Source organism: Sturnus vulgaris, chromosome 1, assembly GCF_052056855.1.
Source record: "Sturnus vulgaris isolate bStuVul1 chromosome 1, bStuVul1.hap1, whole genome shotgun sequence".
Classification (NCBI taxonomy): domain Eukaryota; kingdom Metazoa; phylum Chordata; class Aves; order Passeriformes; family Sturnidae; genus Sturnus; species Sturnus vulgaris.
The window spans coordinates 97,012,649-97,034,805 of NC_142243.1; the positions used below are offsets into that span (position 1 = coordinate 97,012,649).

Below are 22,157 nucleotides of genomic sequence, written 5' to 3' on the forward strand. Positions count from 1 at the left end.
GTTCTGGTCTGAAATGCAAAAGTATCAGTACAAATAAATGCAATGACTCATCAAAGACAGAAAAGCAGTGTAAGTTGAGACATACAAAAGCAAAGACGAAGGAGGGAGCTGGGCTTTGTTATTATGTTAACATCACCTGCTGAAAGTTCCATACTAAAGAATATTACTGAAGAATATTATCAGATGGACTTAGAAGAGGTATGTGCACTAATAATTAAGAATGCAAACAAGCCTTTGAAAATAATAAGAATAATTTAATAAAAACCTGTGCTAATGAAAATTGTCAAGCTACAAGCCATTAATATACTTTTACCAGTTTCAGGCAGTATCAAATACAAATATGAATGGTAACAAACAGGATTTTCCATTTGCTTTATGATGTGTCAAAGCACTTCCAAAAGCATGATTCCTTTACACAGAGAAAACACTAGGATGACATTGGTATTATCTAATAGTGGACATTGGAAACTATATTACAGCTACAAAAATGCCCTGTGCAGTAAGAGGAGTTCAGTATTCTGCCTCCTATGGCCACACCTACTAAATGTTCCTGGACAAGGAGAAAAAAAAGTGGACTGACTATTTTTTAACCGTTTCATCTTCCTGTTAAAAGGAAAGCAGAACAGAAGCAACTGGCTAAGAAAAGTAACACTTACCAAGTAAAGACCGCTGTAATAAAACTTCTTTCTGGGAATAGGCTACAGAGCACATGACAAGGAAAAATGGAATTTGAAAGGAAGTGCATGAATCATTGCAATCAGGGAGTTAGTGATAACTCATCTGCAGGAGAACTATTTCATCTGCATCCTGAAAATCTGTGGCTAAAATTTTGGTGTCAAACTGACTGGGCCATTCAGATAACAATACATTCCTCCTTCTATCCTATCTTCCCTTTTCTCCTAACAAAGCAAATCCATTTCATCTGCCCACATGAACCACTTCTATTTACCTTGATGTGACTGACCCTAACACACACAGTCTCATAACATCCTCTGGTGCCACCAGATACGTCCCTTCTTTGCTTTCCTGTCTCTTCTGGAAGCTCTCTGCACCTCTCTTTCTTTCTCCCGTGCCCCAGCCTGCCCCATTTGACCTGCTGTTTACATTGTGACCAGCCCTGGGGAGCCATAGGCACTCCTATGGTGCCCCACAGGTTGCCCCAGGGCTGTGGACCTGGCAAGGCCAGTGGTGGAAGTGGCAGTGGATTTCTGGGCTCAGCTGGGGTTGTGCTGCTGCTGCCTCCTGTCTCATCCAGCTTGGTCTTCACAGCTGTGTGCTGACAGCCTTCTATATTCCTCCAGGACCCTCCACCAGCCAGCCATGTATAGCTAAATCTGTAGAAACTCAGGATTAAACAGATTACTCTTTGATAGAGAAAGGAGCCCCAGGCAGATCCCAGGTTACCTGTTGTCTTCCCAGAGGTCTGCCTGCACACAGCTAAATACCCCCTTCCATCTGGCAAGGGCACTCCCCTAAGCGGGCTCCCCAGCACCTATGTGCCTGTTCCAAGAGCCCTGGTAGCATCATGAATTTCAGCCTGCACATTTCTGTTCCAGCAGCAGTGCAAGTAAGGAAGTAACAGCCACCAGCTGCTGCCTGTGCAGATCCCCAACTGCTGGCAGGCAGGTTCAGACACATAAGGAAGCCTGAGATGAACCTTTCCACATGTCTCCACACTCTGATGGGTCCAGTTGATGCAAATGCCTGTCATCATCAATGTTTTGAGTCATTAATTCATTCCATCAGTTGGCATCTATCAGGTACAACTAGGTGTCCACACAGATCAGGACAGACATTTGACAACACTGTCACACTCAGGCCTTGCCAGTGAGGTGTGGATGTATCCCATCCCTCTTTCAAATACAACACTGAACAGTTTCTCCTCAAGTCAAACCATGCAGACGAAAGGTTTGTGAGCAATTCTAAATGTAACAAATCTGTTTTCCCCAGACACCCTTAAAAAGTGACACTAAGGACCAACAGTATTTATATTACTATAAAAACATCACACAGGAATAACATCAGTTATAGTTACAAGAACCATGAGTAAACTGTAAAATTATGCACAAAGCTGTATTAGGCAATAAGAAAACTGCTTATTTTTTAAAATGTAAAAGGAAAATGGGGCACAAAATAATGGTAAAATATTTCCCAATATGTCCTCCTCTTACAGTTATGCCAGGCTTTGCTTCTGGACTCTATACTGGTATTTCCATTTCACCTGTGAATTAAACTATTTTGTGTAGCAGATAAAAAAAATCAACTCGAACACAGTTGGAGATGTTAATTTTTCATGAAAGACAAGATACTGCTTTTTAGTTTGACCATAATGCTCAGTTGAAGAAAATAAAAAGAACTGAGCTGGAAAGACGAAGAGTGCAAAAGCAAGGTTATACCTCTTTTCTCAGCACTATGCTGTTATCAGATGGCCACATCCACAAAACTCTCACACAGAAAACAGCAGACTGTGATTGCAGAATAGTCATTCACTTCAGCTTCTTCCTACACACTGCAAGATAAAAGTAGCGCGTGATTAATCATCATCATAAAATTACTAAATGCTTTGGGTTGGAAGGGATCTTAAAGATCATCTAGTTCTACTCCCCCTGCCATGGCTGGGCAGGGGGATTGGAACCAACAACAGTCTCAAAAGCTGGATTCCAAGCAAAGGTTTGGGGAACAAAATGAGTGAGTACTGCTGTCCAAAGGAGTGTAGCACAAGCACTGCTGTTCTCTTGAGAGGCCCAGCTGATATTCTTCAGGATCATCAAAAAGTCTGAGAGTAACAGTACACTCATCTCACCAGAGCAGACTTGGGATGTTCCTCAACATGGCTCGAAACACAGCGGTTCTCACTTCACAAAAGAATCAGAGTAAAACTCTCAGCACGGCTGCTCTCAACTAGCTCAAAGCAGGAGCCTCCATAGGAAATGCCACTTCCCACCTATCCAGATGCTCAGAGTGCTTCCCCTCCACCCTACCAGTGAGAAAAGGGGCTCTGTAAGAGGCAGCTCAGTCTCAGGGTACAGAGGAGTTAAGGGAAAGAGGAGGAGAAGAAGGTACCCTAGACAGACTTGCGACACAAGGAAGGATTTGGGAGCACGGAAAAAAGAGTTTTTGTCATTTCCTCAGTGTTACCTGTCTCCTCCAAGCCTGCAGTGGGCTGAACAGTATCTGGAGCATGCTTCATGGGCTCTGCTTCAGCACAGTACCTCAGGTTGAGTTTAAACACCATTTTACCAGGACCACTGCTGTGTAGCTATGATGAGAAAAGATAAATGACAGCCCAAGTGAGTACAATTACACAGAAGGGTCAGACAACTAGGCCAGTTGCTGACCTCCAGGGCTGGTGTATCCACACAGACATGCTGACCAATGCAGCACCTATATTTTGTCTTCTTGTGCATTGCCTCACAATCTACTACTTTTTATATCTGACCCACATAGCCTTTGTTTTAGCAAAACCTCATCCTACTGATTGGAAGTAGATCCTGCTTAACAGCCACAGATTTAGCTATTACATTAAAATATCCTTGTACATGAACCACATTATGAGTCAGAAAGTAAATTTGAGCAGTTACTCATAATTGAGATCACACAACTCTGATAGGTCCTGGAAACCATCAGTTTAAACATTCAGAACAAGACAAGAAAGCACATCTGATATTGGGAAATAACTAGAGAAGAAAGAAGAAAAAGACAGGTTGTGGTACTGTTTAAACTTCTGATTTGCTGCTGCCTTAAATTACATGGATAGTCCTAGTTTTCTGATCTCAAATAGGATACAGCAGAAGTGGGAAAGAGAAAGTGGGATCAGAGAAAGGCAGCAAGGGCATGGAAGCTTCATACACAAAATTACAGGGCTTTAAGGAAACTCTTCTAGGGGAAGTATCCCTCCCCATGGTGAGGGGTAGAACCAGATGATCTTTAAGGTCCCTTCACACCCATTCTATGATTCTTCACAATTCTGTGATTCTTCAGCCAACGGAAGAGATCATGGAAAAGGAAATAACAGACATTACTACAAGAGGATGAGCAACACAGACAGCTTATAACTGTTGATTGTGTCCTCCAATACAAGAATTAGAGAATATTAAAAGAAGCTTGTGGGAATAGGGTTCAAAAATATGAATGTGGGATGCAATAGAGAAGGTGCTTTGGCAAGGAGATTTTATTTTTGTGCACACTGCCTCTTGTCCTACCAGTAGGCACTGCTGAGAAGTGCTTGTCTCCCTCTCCTCCACTCCCTCCCTTCAGGTATTTTTACAGATTGATGAGATCACCCTTGAGTCTTCTTCAGGATGAACCATCTCAGTTCTCTCAGACACTCCTCACAGGACATGGTCTAGTCCTTTAATTGTCCTTGTGGACCTGAACTGAACTTACTTCAGTTAGAAGATCTATGTCTATCCCTCCATCATCTCCTCTCCAGCAGCTTTCCTACCTGACATTTACATCAGGTTTTTCACAATTCCCCCACTGTCCAAATTCAAGCACCGTCACATCTACATTCATCCCAGAGCTTTGGTTCAGTCTTTTTACCCCTGCAGAGTGCTGTTTGCCACCCTGGGGCTATGACTGAGCTAGCAAGTACTTCAGCACTGTCGTTCAGGCAGATTTGTAGCTTAATGTTTCATTGAGTTTCATCTTGGCCTAAAACTAGTGCACGGCCAGCAAGCAGCATGGAATGAATACCCAACAGCGGTTGCAGCAAGCCAGCTAAACTCCTGAGCAAGTCTCTGGCTGTACTCAATCCCAAAATAATCTATTTTACACCCAGAAGCAGTCCCATAGTGCAAACTAATGAGAGACAGAATGCTGTTCAAGATGGGCACTGGTGTCTCATATAACCCTGCTTTTGCTGACCTCTTTTTATTAGACTCTGTGTCCTCATAATTTCATCTAACTCACTTGGTAGAATCTTGACTTATCTCACTGGTACATGTAATGAGTTTGCAATGGCACCGCTCATCTACCTTGTTAGCTAACAATATCATACTTGATTTTCCTTAGGCAAGATTCCTCTGGCATTACTGCTTCGTGTTGTCCTTCAACTACAGAAACACAATTAAATTCAGGAGAAGTCAAGCTAATAAATCCAGAAAGAAAATACAATTTGTGTTCAATTATATTGTTCAGTATTTTTCCTCACAAATATTATTTTGCTTAACAATACACTAAATTTTAGATGCAGCAGGCACACTTCCAGAAAAGCTCCCAGGAACCTCTGATACCAGGAATAAGGGCACTACTCATGACTAGCAAATGAATCATCAGATTTTAGTTGATAAAATATTGCTGGAAGCAGACATCTGAGCAGGACACACAAACATCTCTGTAATGACAACAAGAAGGTTATTTCCAATACCTTATTTCTTTCCTGTTCTTCTTTCCCTCTGTGTTTCCAATTAAATTGCAAAGCCATCCCTGTAGAGAAAAGGGCTAATCAAAGAAACACAAAGGAAACAGATGTTAATTCCACAGCAGGCATCTCCCCAGCTGCACATGGGGAGACACTGCCAGGGAAAATGCTTTGCTTGCATTCTCAGGGAGGTGGCTGGGAGTAGAGGAGTATCACCCCTCACCCTTGTGCCAGGACTTCAGTGCTGGGACCAGAATGTTTGGCAGGACTGATTTTAAGCCAGAACAGTCCAATAGCCTGGCCAGCTACCTGCAAATCCTACTGCTTTTGAGAAAGAGACTGTAACCAGAGGCAGTAACAGCAGCCTGGTCCAGACACATCTACTAGAACTGGTCCACAGCTTTAGTACAGTTATAGCCCCTCCTAAAACTATGTACATGGGAATAGTGCACACTGGAGGGAAAAAAGAAATAAAGCTCCCAAACTGTGAAAAACTAACAACTGCACATATAAATACATATATCATGTCTGTTTTGGATCTCCAGTCATACCTCCCAGTTCAGGGATCTTGCCCTCGTTTGATGCTGCTCACAGCCCTGTCACCACAAGTTCACACCTTGGCAGGTGCCCTGGCTTATCTCCTGGCTATGCTATTTTCTGCCTCTTCCATTCCTGCATAAGGCTCTTACCATTTCTTTTTTAACTTTTTATTTAGTGCCAGTCCTCAGTTTTAATGTCCTAGAATTGTGGAAATTTCTGCTTTTGTTTTTTCTCAAAAGTTGCTTTCTAGACCTCTTGCTTGTAAAGAAACTCTTGACAGTGTCACCTGTAAGGAACAGATGGCAATTAATTTATTTTTAAATAATATAGGCATTGAGCTATTCTCATGAAAGCTACAGCTTCTGAAACGGTGGGAGAAATTGGATACTTATCCTTTTTTCTCAGTGAGTTCACTTTCCCCCCATGAATTCTGTCCCTTTGTCTTTTCACTCAGAACCCTCTGATGAAATCCTTGCTAACATTCAGTTAATTTTCTTAGGTCTGTCAGCACATTCATATATCTGTATTTTCAACATACTTTTAAAATACACTATTTGAGATTCCCTATAGATAGCACACTGGAATTATTATTAATGCGAATTTAATGTATTTTTTATTACTTTAATAGTCCACCAAAAAATGTACAGCCAATATTAAAGTTGACAAAAATGAAATATTGTTTTGATTCTTCCATGTGGAATTTAGACAGGATATTTCAGTTTCCCTACCGTATCCTTTAGTCTGACATAATTCCAAAGGCATTATTTCAATTTTTCCTTTTCACACTCTATAGGTGATTGCATTTTGTCTCCCTGGCATTATACTGTACCGCCCACAAACAACACCTTTTGTCCCCTTGTTTTCTGTTTTGCTTGCTCCTTAGCACTTTTAAGACATCCTGCACCATTCACATACCCCTTACAGTTTTTCAAAATCATAAAAAACGACCAGCATTGAAAGACTTTGTGAGTAGATAACACCAAGCAAGAAAGTCAAGAAAACTCCCAAAATCTCTGAATCAGCTGGAGTCTGTACTACCATCTTTAGGTTGTACTACCACCCACTGGCTTGAAGCAGAATCAACAAAAGCAGCTGAGTGGACAAACCCTCTGCTCTGCCACTGCAGCTCAGCTCCTATAGGGATGTGAATTCCAGCAGCTGGAATTCTCAGCCCTGATGGATTTAGCTGCAGTGGCTAGAAAGATACCAACTTCGACCATAGCTATAGCTGACTAATAGGAATTTTGATTTTTCAAGGATTTTCTTGGTAGCTGGTACAGGACTAGATCTCTTTTCTACGAAATGTGAGAGAGTTTAAAAAAGTAATCACTGAAGAAACATTTTCCTTTTTTAAATTATTCCCTTTTTTTTTACAGGAACATTATTTACCAATTCCAAATATGAAGTTCTTTTCACAGATGAAGGTGCTCTTGCTCTTCCTTCTCATTCTGGGAGGTCTTTCACTCAGGATCACTCCTTACAGCTTTAGAGTGCTACTTAATTCTTAGTATTGCAGGTAAAACTACTTAACCCTGAAGGCTATTGTCAGCAGAAGTAATGAAATGCCACAGGTTTTGAGGTCAATGCAACCCAGTGCATCTTTAAGCAATTTATCTTATTTGATCAGATAAACCATCAAACCCGTTTCTTTTCATTTCAGTCATTGCAACCTTCTGTAATTTCTTTTGGCTTTACTGCAGTTGCAGCAGCACTGCTCGACTGGAACAGAACATGACAGTCCAAAAAAAATGGAATACAAATATCAATCTTTATGTGCTGACCTCAGGCACAGTTTATCATGTAACTAAATATCTATGTAAGATAGATCATGCTGATTTTTGAAAAGTGTAGACCTCTAACATTCAGTCCAACCTGACTGTGATATGACCCCACTGTGCATACCTTGTGAATGGAGCTTCCTTGTGACATACTGACATACACTGTACACCAAACAGGTAATTTTTAGAAAGCTGCAGCATTAGTTTTCATTAGCATTAGGCTAATGCTAATTAACATTGGCCTAAAATGTACAGAACTATAAGAACGTAAAAATTTTTAGCATTACTTTTGCTAAAAGTAATTTGTTCAATGACATAGAAGAAAAGTAAGATTTCAACGTAGACTCCTTTGTTGATATCAAACATTAGCTCATTTCATGTGCCTGATACCCAACCTTCAGTAGCTCGGCATAGCAATCACATACTGCTTTACACCAGTTCTAGATGAAGTGCTCTCTATATTAAAAACAGGTGATGTAGCCCCTTAGTTACTGGCTTGTATCTTGGAACTCAGGCAAGAGGACAAACGTGTAGGGAAAGATGCAAGTACAGCCTTCTGGGGCTGTTAATATTAGTATCAGTGGATTTTGAGATTCAGATTTTGTTTACAGCTGACAAACCTAGTAAATATTGAACCTAATTCATAATATAGTTATTACTAGTTTTATACTAATACAAGCTAACAGCAGACAGAATAAAGGAATATTTTGAGTCTTTCTTTATGAGTGTGAACACCTGGGATGTTTTTTCACGCTATTCCTGAGTGGCAAGACTGACGATGAATAAGGAGACAGCCAAGGTGCAAACAAACCAACAGCAGAGGGCATTGTCAGTATTATGAGAATGCCTTAATTCATGAACATGAGCCTTATTTCCTAACAGATGAACTGTGACCTTGGTATTTTGTACCATGTATTTCTAAAAGCCACCATTTATTTATTGTCTGTACTTTTATAGCATTTCCTTTAAAATTTTTCCATGTATTGTTCATTATTTTCAATAGTAAAAATACTTTGGAGAATTTCCAACACAGAACTATACCAATTAAAGGAACTGTATGATTTTTGGTTTTGGTGTGCCTTGAAGATACAGCTCTTTCTTTTTCATACAACACTTCAGAATATATGAATTTTCACTCTTATTATTATGAACAATATTGTGTGAAAAATACTCAGCTGTATAAACTTGCTGAGATCTTTATTAATTTTTCAAACATCATCTGTTTAAAAGAAACTGCATTTTGGCTCCACACAGCAGCGGGCAAAGTTATTTGAGAAGGTGATACATTTAATTAGAAAGTTGTTCTAAAGATAACTTTTTTTTTCATACCAGTGTTAGTATGTTTGAGAGTATTTGACTAGCCTTATGTTGCTACACTAAGTATGTAATTTTGTTAGATACAACTGAGGAGGGATAAACCTTCAAGTATTATTTATGCATACACTGAAAGGCACCACCCCTTTTAGAAATGCAACTTTGCTCCAGTGGAACATGTGAATAATAAATTACTTAGGAAAGCAAGGAGGATGGGAGGGGAGCCCTTCTTCAAAGTCATGTCTGTTTCTTTCTGCATTGTTTATATTGTGATTATTATTCTAGAGTCTTGATGTTACAATTCAGGCAAGTTTTACATCAGAACTGCTTTTGGAGCCTACTAACTCTGACTTGAAAAATCTTCGTTTTAATTTTTAATAATCTTCAGATCCTGAAGATGTTTAGAACCCAATCCCTGCTGGTCTTTGGAGACAGGATCCATCAATATATAATTTCTGCTCTGCAACTCCATACCTGTTTTGTGCTGCAACATTAAATCTAGAGAAATATTGTTTCTCTAAAGCATTCCTTTTGAACTTGAATTTTGAGTATTTCTTGTGAGTTACATTGGCAGTAGGGCACTAGACAAACTAGTTCAGAGGAATACATCAATTTATGACTAATACCTACAAGGTGGGTCAATACTGTCCAGTGAAATTCAAGACCACAACAGGGGTTAGCCAGCTATTAGTTTATTGATAATATAAACTGCAATCAGCACAGGAAGCCTCAGTAATCACAGAGAGTTGTGACGGGAAATTCAATCTAGTCAGGTACAATCGAGGTTCAGTCCAGGGTCAACATCCCTCTCTCAACTTAGATACAGGTTTTATACATCTATATATCTCTCTATATATAAAAATCTGTTTCATGCCCACCTGGTTACACATTAAACAATACAATGATGCAATAATTAAAAGCTTGGGTCACTGTGAGCTGAGGATCATCAGTGGGACAGGGTGCTTGCTTTGTGACTGGGGACTACATCACATGCATTGAGCCATGTCCTTGATTCCTCGATGATCTTCCAAGTCCTGCCCCTGCAACAAGTACATCCCAATGTGGTGCATTTCTCTGTACAAACTGCAGGGACCAGGCTTAAAACCTTGGAATAGATGATTTTATGCATAGTTTTTCTTTCACCTCAATCAGCACATTATGAAAAAAGGCAAATCCTTATCCTTGTGGTATAGCTATTTACACTTGCAGCAGCACAGATATTTATGTGTTAAAAAACTTATTTACAATGGTATGTTTCCTGTTATTTCCATATTAAAAAAATGTAATGCAAAAATATTCTTAAATTCCTCCCCCAAAATAATCTGAAAACCTACACGGTGTTTTAGGAAGGCTTTTGAAATAATGTGCACAAATAAAGATTACCTGAAAATATTGCCTGAAGGAAGACAATGAGAATCAGAATGGCAATATGCCATCAATAGTGCCTAGAAAATACAGCTGTTCTGAGGTTGCATTCCTTTTGTTCACTTGGCTCTCTCTATTCTGGCTGATTCATATCAATCCCAAAGCAAAAATCATCAATAAGGTGCTTCATTAAGACATGGAAAGTAGTCTTCAGTCTTGAAGAGGACTGGAGGTTCATAGAGGGTCTGCTGCTGTCGTGAGGAAGACGATTTCTGCAAATTAGATAAGTTTATTTTTCAGCTTTTTCACAAAGCATATTAAAACAATGCCTGCAGAGCTAAAATGCAAAATAAGGGAAGTTTCTAAGGTGTACCTCCTTAGTTGAATGAATTCTTAATCATAGCTCAGATGAGTCTGGTAACGTTAGTGAAGAAATGCAGCCTTTGATCTTTGCCCTTCCAGCACCTAAACAGAGCCAATCCTGGAACATGTATGATATGCCAGCACTGCAGGAGCCAAACTGCACCATCCAGCTGATGGGAGAATCATCATCCTTCCCAAGCCATACACCTTTACCTTTTCTGCTCCAGCCTTCAAATTCTCCTCAGCAGCTTCTTTTGAGTTAACTCTGGGCCTGGGATCTCATTTAGTTACTTTAAAAGTCTTCCAATGGAAACATACCTAGCAAACTATTCTTTCAAGAAGTTTGATGCTCCTGCTGAGCTTCTTCATATGATACACTGTTAAAAATATTCTGAGAGTGCACTGGAAAAGAGCTGTTACACTGTTCTTCAGGAAAGGTATACATGTTTCTTTTAAACACTAACTGTACATTGTTTTGCTGTATCAAATTGAAGAGACAATATCAAGGGCCACTAGTGACTACTAATATTAGCGTCAGCCTTGCTGCGTGTAAATAACGCTGCAACACGACACAGGGTGTGTTTTCAAGACCCAACATTAAATAGAATACTTCAAATCAAGACTTCATTCATTAAAAGTTCTTTTCAACTAATAAAAAAGATTTTGATGAACTATTTTGTAGAGCCCTGTCAGTTTGGAATCAGGAAATTAGCCTTCACCAATAAGATAGTTAAACGTATACCAAATATCATTGGTAGCCTTGGAGTTTAGAATGGTTTTATGGCACCAAAATGAAGATATAAGTAACCATACCTACAAAACAAAGTTGAAATGTCTTAATATTCAGTTGAGCTGTACACATTAAATTACGTCTTTAACTTTACAATAACATTAATTTCTCTAACTTTGTTTTGCCATTCAAGTTGCAATGAAATTCAAAAATATAAACAAAGATCTGATCTATGAACAGTGTATATTATCAGTGTCCTCTGTATCACAAATTTTGCCAAATGAAAAGCAACCTTCAAAATGAAAGTCCTGATTTTTAAAATCATTTCCTACTCTATACTGTCCTATCAGATAACAACCTGCAAGCATGGGAAACTAAGGTCACAGGTTTTCTGCTATTCCTGACACTGATTTAAGAGGTGCTGTATTTGCCTCTGTGTAAGAAGGGAGTAATTCCAAACCAGTGAGGAAATTTGTAGGCAGGCACAGTACCCACAATTGCCTAAGCACACATTTATGATTAGTTATTTTGCGGCTGCTTAGTAGCCATTTTTACCTTTTGAGAGTCTACATACTTGGCAATATTAGAAGTCTTATAGTACTATTCTTTACACTGCCTGATATTCACATGGGAAGAACTTTGAGCAAAATCTGAAAGGGAGATTATAAACACATACCTTGAGAAACAGAAAATACAGCCTTTGTATAAAGAAACAGATACATTTAAATGGGAAGAGAACGAGGGAACCTGAGTAAATTAAAATTAGCAGTAAAACATGAACTACAGCTACAGTTAAAATCATGACATCAGAATAATCTTCTTTTCCAAACCATGTGTTTTACCATTGATGTATTGAGCTAGTTAAATAACAGGCATGGGGAGAAATCCCTACAGGCATTTTCATTCACATATGCTTGTATTTACTACTGAAAGTAGGTATTTTACTATGTTATACCCATGGAACTGTAACCTACTTTTTAGTGAATCAAACAATGCCAGTAAGTTCTGAGTGTTAAATTTTTTGCTATCCATAATCAAACTAAGAAACCATTGGAGATGCCAGGTTCACCTTCCTGACACTTGCAAAGATTTTCTACCTTTTAAATTATAGAGGAAGTGCCAATTTGATAAAGTGTTCCCATACAACACTAAAAAAGAAGTACTTCCTTAGAACTATGAAACTTTTCAAGTGAAGATTGCAATTCCTTGGTTGATAACTATTTATAGAAAAAATGGAAAATACTGTTAGGTATTCTTCAAGGCAACTTGTGCAGTTTTGTAGTTTTGTAACTGGCCCATAAAGTGCAGCTTTGGGCTGCTTTTAGGTTTTTTTTAGAGAAAAAATAACAGAATTCTAAACCTAAACACCAAGGAAAATGAAGGAATGAGATGAGAAATTGACTAACTTAAAGACTGCACAATAAAGGGCAGTGAAGAACAAGTTCTTTGAACTGAGCCTTAAGAAGACAACACATATTCTTGTTATATGTATTTTTCTCTGCTGCCATACATGCTTGGAAGATGTACGAACAAAAATGCCTCGAAGAGCAATCTTCTTCCTCTCCCCCTCTACAAAGCTTTTTTCAGCATTCTTACCAGAATACAGAAAACTGAGTTAGAAAATTGAGTTAGTACAGGATGAATATACAAAAAGATAAAACAATCTGTGAGCTGGCAAGATGCAAAAGAGTAGAACTTATAAAGGGTGTACTGACAGGTGATGTCAAGAAGCATCAGGTATCCAGATGATTTCTCTTTTTTTAACAAAAGGTTGAAAAAATTTTAAATACAATTTTAAACCCGAGGCACAATGACAGTTCAGTAAGGCATCTCTGAAATATACCAGAAATAGCACTTCAAGTCTTTTGTAATGGAACAGTCCACAAGGAAAGACAGAGAAAACTGCATGCTCAGAAAGTTTACCAAGGTAGTAGCATGATTATCCAATTGTGTGGATTGAATATAAACATGACCTTTATTTTAAAAATACTGTGCAGATTAGCTTTCATTTTCTTTTTTGGTAACATTAGTGCTAGCATTAGTGTTATCAATACAGAAAGATCCTTTAGCAGTGTTGCACGTACAGGCTCTTCCTACTTGCTTTGCATACCACCAGAGATCAAGGGTGCTTTAGTAGAAAGGTTTGTGCATTATGTGCTTGTTTGTGTCCTTCACATTCATTTCTTTGTGTGCTCGGCCTTGTTTTGTAACATTAAAAATATAATTTCTTACAAGAATTTGTGTAAGTTTGGTTGTTTCCTTTTTTTTTAAAAGAAGCCTGAGAACTCTGTAAAAATCCTAATAAAGTATATAAAAACGAACAGCTACATTAAGATATATGTGTAACAAACTTATTATTACTTTAATCATCTGCTCTAGTAAGCAGAACAACTAAGCTGGTCACATGGCAGCAAAAAAACTTTACTTACATTAAGGAAGGATGGTATGCTGATTGTGTGCAAGATTTTCTTGAATGTGCTTGGAAAAGCTCCAAGGTCTGTTTCTGCCTTTATGACTCGTTCTTCCAGTCCAGCTACTCTATTCCCAATCATTTTCACAAAAGCCTAGTGTGAAAAAAGATCCCAAAATAAATATCACATTTTCACTAACAAAACAAAACAAGATTATGTATTGCAGAACAGCAGTGAAAGATCCATTGCTTAAATGAGGACTCAAAAACTTCATGCTCTATTTCCCTTCCGCCTGCAAGTCCATTTTAATGCTAGAAATTACCCGAGATACTTAAAAGGCTGAAAACCAGGTTAAATCTAATAAAATAATCTTCCTTTTCCAATTAAGCTTTTAAATAACTAACTTGGATTTTTCAGAAACTAGACTTCTACCCGCCTTTCTACTACCAAAATAAAAACCAAGGATCTGAACCATGGTTTTGAAGCTTTATTAGGGATCAAGAGATCTCTCAGGCTATTTGTTTCCGAAATTTTGAAAGCTAACACCAAAAAGCTACCTTGCTTAAAAAAGTCAACGAACAATTAATTTTTTTTAATATGTTAAAAAATATCTAATACATGTCTGGAATTCCCACAGCCTCCAGGAATTCTTCATAAATGTGTCAGTCCTCTTTATTAATCCTGAAGCACTGAACCCAGCATGGACATGGAAAGCACAAGTCACCTAAACTCACTCCACATGTGTGCACATACACACACAAATATGCAGACATTGATCTTTCTCTCTTTTAGGAAACAAAATGCATCTAGAAGACAGCAAATACATACCTCTAGTTTGTCAATCTTCCTATATATCTGCCTCATTTCTGTAGCTTTTGTGTAAATTTGAGGTATACTTTCATTGACAAGCTGAGAGGAATCACTTCGAATCTAAAGACAATGCAAAGAAATAATATAAAAATCAATTAATGAACAAAATGTTTAGTAGATTTTATTCTGGAAACTAGAACTGTGCTCCAAGACTAAAATTTTAGAGTTTAAAAATATGGGAATAAATTAGTATAAAAACACTAGATTAAAATCAATACACTACAGCTTTTTTGTATAGTTTCTAAGTAACTCTGAAGAAAATGTATTTTACAGAGACTAATATTTACCTTTATACTTATATTAAAAATAGGCTAATACAATCTCTTCTGAACTGAAATGGAACATTTTCTAAGACACACTAAAGAATTAAATATATTAAGTTAAAATTTTGTCTTAAGTTTTACTACCTGTACTTTTCCTCAGGTTTGTTAAAAAAGTCAGGCCACAAAAATCTTAGTTTACTGGTATTAAAAGAGAACCCCAAACCTACAATAGAGTTGTGCAGGAGAACCATCTGTGCTACACTTTAAAAGACAACCTATCTACCAATGTCAGCTTACAGGAACTTTCCATTTAGCTCCCCCATCTAACCCTATGAGAAAAGTGAAAACAAAGCTGCCTTTCTGAAAAGAGGGTCCCCTAAAGACAAATCTAGCTCTGGTGTTTTGGCAACTCTGATTAAATACTTTCATTATAAAACCAACAAAGGATATCTTTATGTATTTTAAAGGATAAGCAGAATATCATACCGCTCTTTTAAACCTCTGTCACTGCACCATTCAAAATGGGATTCTGTGCATATATAGACAAGAATACAAATACAACTACACACATATGCAGTTAGGAAAATTTTTTCACTGAAAGTGTTGTCAAGCATTGAAGCAGTCTTCCCAGGGAAGTGGTGGAGTCTAAATACCGTGGAAGTATTTAGAAGATGTGGCACTCTAGGACATGGTTTAGGGGTGAATATGACAGTGCTGGATATGATGATCTTACAGGTATTTTCCAACCTAAGAAGTTCTGTATGATGCTATGATTCTATAGCTATATGTACACATTTTATGCTGACATGAAAGCCTGGTAGTTTTCATCCATGAGTTACCTGATTACTAAAATAAGTCACCTAATTATCAAATGTGTTTTCATACTGGAACCTGCCTAGACTCAAGGCTTCTTTACCTCTGTTTCTTACTTACAAACACCAATTAAACTGTGTTTAATCCGACACAACCACGTGCAAGTTACACATACCATGTCCAGCATTCCCACGAATTCATCCACCCTTGTCAGTAAATCTTCCAGACTCTTGTCTAAGCTTTCTATCTGCAAAACAGAGGTCACTTAAAAGTGCTTGAAAACACACATACACACATTCACAAAACCCCAGCCGGTCTCACAAACAAGACCACTGAGTACAGACACCGGTCAGACTACAGCCAGTCCCACAGGAATCCCACGGCTTTTCCCTCTCTCTGCTTCGTTCAGAGAGAGGAACGCGACCCCCGGCAGGTCCTGTCCTGCTCCCAGCCTGGGAGCGTGTCCAGCTCCCATGACAGCGCTCCCATGTCACCGCTGTGCCCGGCGGCTGTGCGGGAGCCCCGGCCCGGCCCTCGCCCACCTGCTCGCTGAAGAGGCTGCGGTCGGCGAGCAGGTACGCGGAGTAGGCGGCGGCGGTGGCGCTGAGCGACGCCTCCGAGGCGTCCTCGTCCTCCGCCTCCCCGAGGCCGGAGGCTCTGCTCTGGCTCTGGGACACGTTCCCGCTGTCCGCGCCGGGGCCGCCATCCGGCAGCTCGGCTCCACCCCGCTCCCCCGCACCGGCGGCCGCCGCCATCCCACCGCCCGCTCCCGCCGGCATGCACCGCCCCTCACATGACCGGGCGGGCCGGCGCAGCCGCGCTCCCGGCAGGCGGGGCGGGATCGGCCCGGCCCCGGGTCCCGGCGCTGGGAGCGGGCGGGGCGGGAGCGGCTCGGGCCCCAGCCCCGCCGCTGATGCCCCGGCAGGGAATCGCGCCTGGGTGGAGGAAACCCAGGGTCCGCCGGCTCCGAGCAGGCCCTGCCGCGCTCTGGTACAGGAACGCGGGTCTGGCTGCAGGAGTTTGTGGAGGATGTGGCCTTTAGCGAGGGCTGGCGTGCCGCTGCTGCCTCAGCCACACACCCTCAGAGCCCCGCTCAGCAGCAATTGAACTCCACAGCCGAAGGGGCCCCGCCTGTGAAAGCCGAGCGGCTCGGCCGCGTTTCCACACAGATTCCTCCCGTTACGGCCTGAGCTGGGAAGGGAGCTCCCTGGGAGTGGACACTGTACAACATGCCTTCACTTGTGGTTACAGGGCACTCAAAATAGAAGCTGGGTTCTGTGTGTGTTTGTTTATTTTCCCCACGAGGATGCTGCTCAAAATGTTTGCAAGCCTTAAAAGTTATTTCACCAAGTGCTGGACCCAAGGCCGACACATCAACAGCTGGCTGTTCTCAGTTTGTAATTTGTACATGTGCGTGAAACAACTTACGCTTCCTCCCTTCCCCGATGAATGGGGTGGAAAAAATTGGATAGATTGTACTGGAACGCTTTCTGTGGATAGTGACAGCCAGCAGACAAAGGGGTGAAGAGTGGCCGAAGGGGTGAAGAGTGGCCGTCACAGGTATCCTGGCCTTTTCCCAAGGAGCCAGAATTACCCCTCAAAGCCCGGAGGTCTGCAGCAGGCCAAGCTGTCAGGAGAGTAGGAATCTATTTGGTTCCCATGGAAATCACAAGAGGAACTTTTAGTAAAAGCAGCACTGAGAAAAAACACTGAACTGAAATGGTTCCATACTTGAAGAGCCACCCAAACCGGATACCTTGTTTTCATAGGGAGGGGAGATGCTTCCACATAAAATGCTTGAGGCACAGGGAAAAAATACAGAGTAGAAGTAAGACAGTGAACATTTTATTGCAGACAAGGTCACATTTTCATCAGTTAACTAAAGTAAAATGAGTAACTTCAGCCAGACAAATCCACTTATTCATAAAAGTAGTCTTATTTAAGGTGTAACAAATTTTTCCAGATAAGACGGTCTGATTGACTGAAGCATATCCAGCTATTCATTTTTTTTTTACTGCACCAATAATCAGACTCTTTTTTTAATAAAAACCTTTGGTAAAGTACAAACACAGTTTTAAGACGAACAGGATCAATGTTCTATTCTTACTGTGCTGGGAAAAATAAGCACAGCTCTATAGCTGCTTTGATACCTAGAAAAGTTTTAATTAGAGTAAGTAAAAGACTTTTAAAATAAACTCTTAAAACAAATCTAAAAGAAATAAACTAAGTTCAATGTCCCAAAGATATTTAACCATGAGCAGAAGACTGGTTGTTCCACAGGTATTCTAAATTAGCGACAATTAATTAGTCCACACATCCTTTTTCCAGCCATTACAGATTCCAAAACTGAATGCAATTTTTCCAAACCAAGACTCCTGAATTTTCATATTCATAAAATATTTAAGAAATGTCTATTCCACCATATAAAAAAAGCTTTAATGTACTACAAAGTTAAAAACAAAGAGCAAATGACACAAGCTAAGAGTAGAAAAATACATTTTAAAACATTTATATTTTGTTCCTTACACTGATCAAGATATAACAAAATATTTTAGATTAGATCACTTTCATAAAACTCATGGTGTTTCCAGAAGGGTACTGACTCAACAGTCACTGGTCACTCACTAGCCACCTGGCCACTCAGCAAAGGTGTCTGACCTTCACAAATATCCAGTATATTTTAACTTTCTAGAAGTCTTGTGTAGACATTAAGCTTTATTACTGGAGGAGTCCAAAAATAACAGAACTATTCTAAGTTAGGCTTGAGAGTCAGTCAGCACCCCTCCCCTCCGTAGGGCAATCCCTTGTCAAGGAAAGACCTTGTGGATTCGGGTTGCCCCAAAGGTACTGTGTCAGCTCTGAGGCTTGCACGCCTAAAAACTCACACGAGTCATGATTTTGAAAAAACAGAGATGATGTGGGGAAGGAAAAAAAAAAAAACAAACAAAAAACAACCAAAAAAAGGAGGTATTATCTAATAAATATGGTAAGAGAATACAAGGCGGCAGCGGCGCTGCCCCCGCCGGCCGGCAGGTGGCGCCTACGGCCCGGCAGCCGCGGGAAACGCGCGGGTTTACATGGATATAGATTTCTGTCGTTTCCTTTGGAAAATGTGTCTGCAGCGTCTCCCGAACGCTGCTACCACCGCAATAGGAAACGGCTGCTTTTACAGAGCTCGTCTGGATTAGACATAACGCTGAGAATACGGTGTAAACAAGTCGGCGGAAGGGCTGTACGTAACAGAAGATGGGATGGCTATTAAGAAGCACTCTCTCCCCTCAGCTGGTATTAGAAGAAAACCAGGTTCCACTTCAAACAGACATACCTGTTACTATTAAAATCTAATTCACATACATGCATGTATAAATACATCTACCCATGCTTTCAAACCCAAGTATATAACACTGCTATGGGTAGCCTGTAAGACTGCTTAGGTTTATACCAACTAAAACAAATTTGTGTTCTCACTTCAGGGCTGGGACATAAACCAGGTTTTGCACTCTGGCTTTCTCCTGACAAATTTTGCAGTGCATGACAGTTTTATGTCTAACTCCAGATGCCACGTTTCCTAGAACGCAACAATTTTCTGCACCCGTGAGGTCTGTGACAATATTAGCTCCCTGTTTTGTGCACGTGTTGCACGAGCCGATTGTCCCAATTGGCACTTAAGACTGTAAGAAGAATTGCAGAAATTTCTACTAAAGTGTAATGACTGTTCCGTCCTCCTCGATACCTCCTCTGGGGATAACCAGACTGTGTCGGGGATCAGTTTTTAAGGAACTGAGCAATTTGTGGATGTTGCCATTGCTTTCTCGGCCAGAGTTGTTGTTGAGCACCAGGTCCCTTTGAAGTCTGTGGCTAAGGCTGCTGCCATTGATTCGAGAGAGGCTACTGGAAGTAAGGCTGTGCAGTTTTGGAATGTGCTGTGGCTCCAGACCACCCTCGATGACAATGTCAGCCTCTTCGTCACTCTCCATTTCATCAGGGTGGAAGTTCTGCAGCACATGAGATGTAGGCAAGCTATGGTGACTCGCAGTGCTGTCTGTAGACTGGCCAGAGCTACCAGACATCCTACTGCTCCGAATAATATTGTTCCTCTGGTTGGCTGGCTTGACCGTGATAATGAGATTATGGCTGTTGGCAATCATCATGTCTGTGACTTGGTCAAGAGTCTTTCCTGCTACTTCAATGCCATTAACTTCCAGGACTTCATCATTCACAGCCAGCAAGCCCGTGCTCTCTGCCAAGCCCCCAGGAACCATACGGGAGATGAAGATACCGGGCACTTTCTCCAGTCCGTGAGGAGTCACCCTTACGCTGGTGCCATCGCGAATGTAAAATCCCAAGGGTTTCTCACAGCCATGCCGGTACAGCCTCACTCTCCGGTGTGTTTCGGGGAGAATGTCCACATCGATTATGGAAGACACTGGTCTAAAATCATGAGGCATGCTAATGTTGATGTGGGGACGCCGGCGGAGGTTGTCATTGCGCAGTGTCACCAGAGCCTTCTTCTTCCTCGACAGCGTATTGGTCCCAAAATTGCTGTAGTCCACTTCATCTGAAAGAGAAACAGTACCAGTGTATCAAACAGAATAATTCAATCTGCAGGGCATTTTCCTCCAATTGGTTCAGTGAAGGCACTAATATGGAAATCATAACAATATGAAAAAAATAATACTAATATGGGAAAAAAATTAATTCTTCCATTTACTCTTTGTTTCACTTTATGTCCATCAGCACAACACTCAGAATGAATTAATTGTTTACAATGATTCCCCATACTTCTTGCGTGTTTTGGAGAAAACAAATGATTCTCAACTCTTGGTGTCAGCTGTGCAGAAGGCAATTTCTTGCTGCAAGCCTGATATACCATCTTGGACGTGAGACTATATTTTCAGAGCTAGATTGTAAATTTACACATACCTCTCAAATGGGCAAGGAGCGTATACACATTCCTAACCTAAAAGTCTGAATTAGGGAGTATTTTAATACCCAATACACTGCCTTAACCTTAGGTACAAACATGAAAGCAAGAGTGCAAGAGAGTAGTTATGTTTTCAGCCTAGGATTTTCTAGTAAGGGAGTTTTATTAATATCCATCTCTTGGTACATCACTTTTCTCTCTGGAGTATTTTACTTCAGTTCAGCTGAACTCGACCAGCAATAACAAGTGCTAAGAGTGACAGACAACAAAAGGTACTGTGTAAACAAGCAGCCTGGCAGAAAGAGAAGCAGGTAGAAGGAAACTCCTCTGCTTAGTCTGTATGCTAAAGATCACAGAATGGACATGGATTCACACACCCACTCCTGCCTTTGAGAGCAAGATTCACAAGAACATGTCTTTCTGGAGTCTGCAGTTTAAGAAACTGTTTAAATATTTCAGTCTCTGTAGCAGTTGTCTCAAGGGCATGTGAAAAGTGATCACCTTTAATTCATCCAAGTAAACTAAGTTATTCCACATAAGAAATTCATGTTATGCTTTGCATATAAAACACTTAAGACATGAAGTTGTTGGTGTACAAATTGCGTCACTGCATCTCACAATAAAAATACTGTGTGTATTTTAAACATGAACTATGCACTAGCTGGGAAGTTATTTCACTAGACGTTTAAGCATACTTTTCAGATAAACTAAGAGATTTTCAGTTTATTCTCCTGTTGAAGAGGAGCAGCACCATACCAAGTACAATTACAGAACTGCCACAAAGAAAATTGCTTCTCTGACAAATTAACCTTGCATAGCAATGTTCGAGAGAGTAAGACAATACCTCTACCTGATAAAGGTTGGAGCGGGGGGAAAGGGCGTTAGTAAAAACAAGCTTATAATTGCATTTTTATGTCTTGCAAGGTTTCATTTTCAACTCCACTTTCAAGACATATTATTGACAGACTTCAATTAAGTGACATTAAGTTACACTAATTAAAGGACACCAAAACCAGAAGTGGTCAGTAGTAACCTGATCTAACTGAGCCTCCTCAGAGCAGGGTGTTAAATCAACTGGGCTCTAGAGGTGGTCCCTTCCAGTCTAAGTTATGCAGTTATCCTTTGGGCTGGAAAAAAATCATTTAAAGACTTCGGAAAGATAATTTCTGCATTATCCTATAATTTATTTACACTGGTTATAGTAACCCTGAGGACATCACAAGGCATCTGGAAGGTCATCCTGAAGAAAAAAGTTTCTGTGAAATGAAGATACTCCTTGGACAAATCTGTTGTGTTTTAACTTCATTCACCTCTTCTCTCTCCTTCCAGGACATTCAGAGCTGTACCAGCTGCACAGGCCCTATTGTGTTATTTAGACTGGTGAGGCACAGGATTGGAAATCCTTAAAACCACCCAAACACAAG

The 22,157-nt window shown here is 40.3% G+C and overlaps 2 protein-coding genes across 2 annotated transcripts in view; both read right to left on the reverse strand.

Annotated features, from left to right (window-relative positions):
- Positions 1–9,670: 9,670 nt before the first annotated feature.
- Positions 9,671–16,601, reverse strand: BLOC1S4 (biogenesis of lysosomal organelles complex 1 subunit 4). The gene is made up of 5 exons (XM_014875183.2): positions 16,352–16,601; positions 15,985–16,056; positions 14,692–14,793; positions 13,882–14,016; positions 9,671–10,631 (listed from the first exon to the last, which is right to left on the reverse strand). Exons 1-5 carry the CDS (start codon positions 16,586–16,588, stop codon positions 10,533–10,535), a joined length of 645 nt encoding a protein of 214 aa, XP_014730669.2. The 5' UTR covers positions 16,589–16,601; the 3' UTR covers positions 9,671–10,532.
- Positions 16,602–17,638: 1,037 nt separating this feature from the next.
- Positions 17,639–22,157, reverse strand: part of PARD6G (par-6 family cell polarity regulator gamma) — a 65,192-nt gene continuing 60,673 nt past the window's right edge. The window contains exon 3 of the mRNA XM_014875182.2: positions 17,639–20,367. Coding sequence (XP_014730668.1) covers positions 19,508–20,367 — 860 coding nt within the window. The 3' untranslated portion in view covers positions 17,639–19,507. The remainder of the gene's footprint in view (positions 20,368–22,157) is intronic.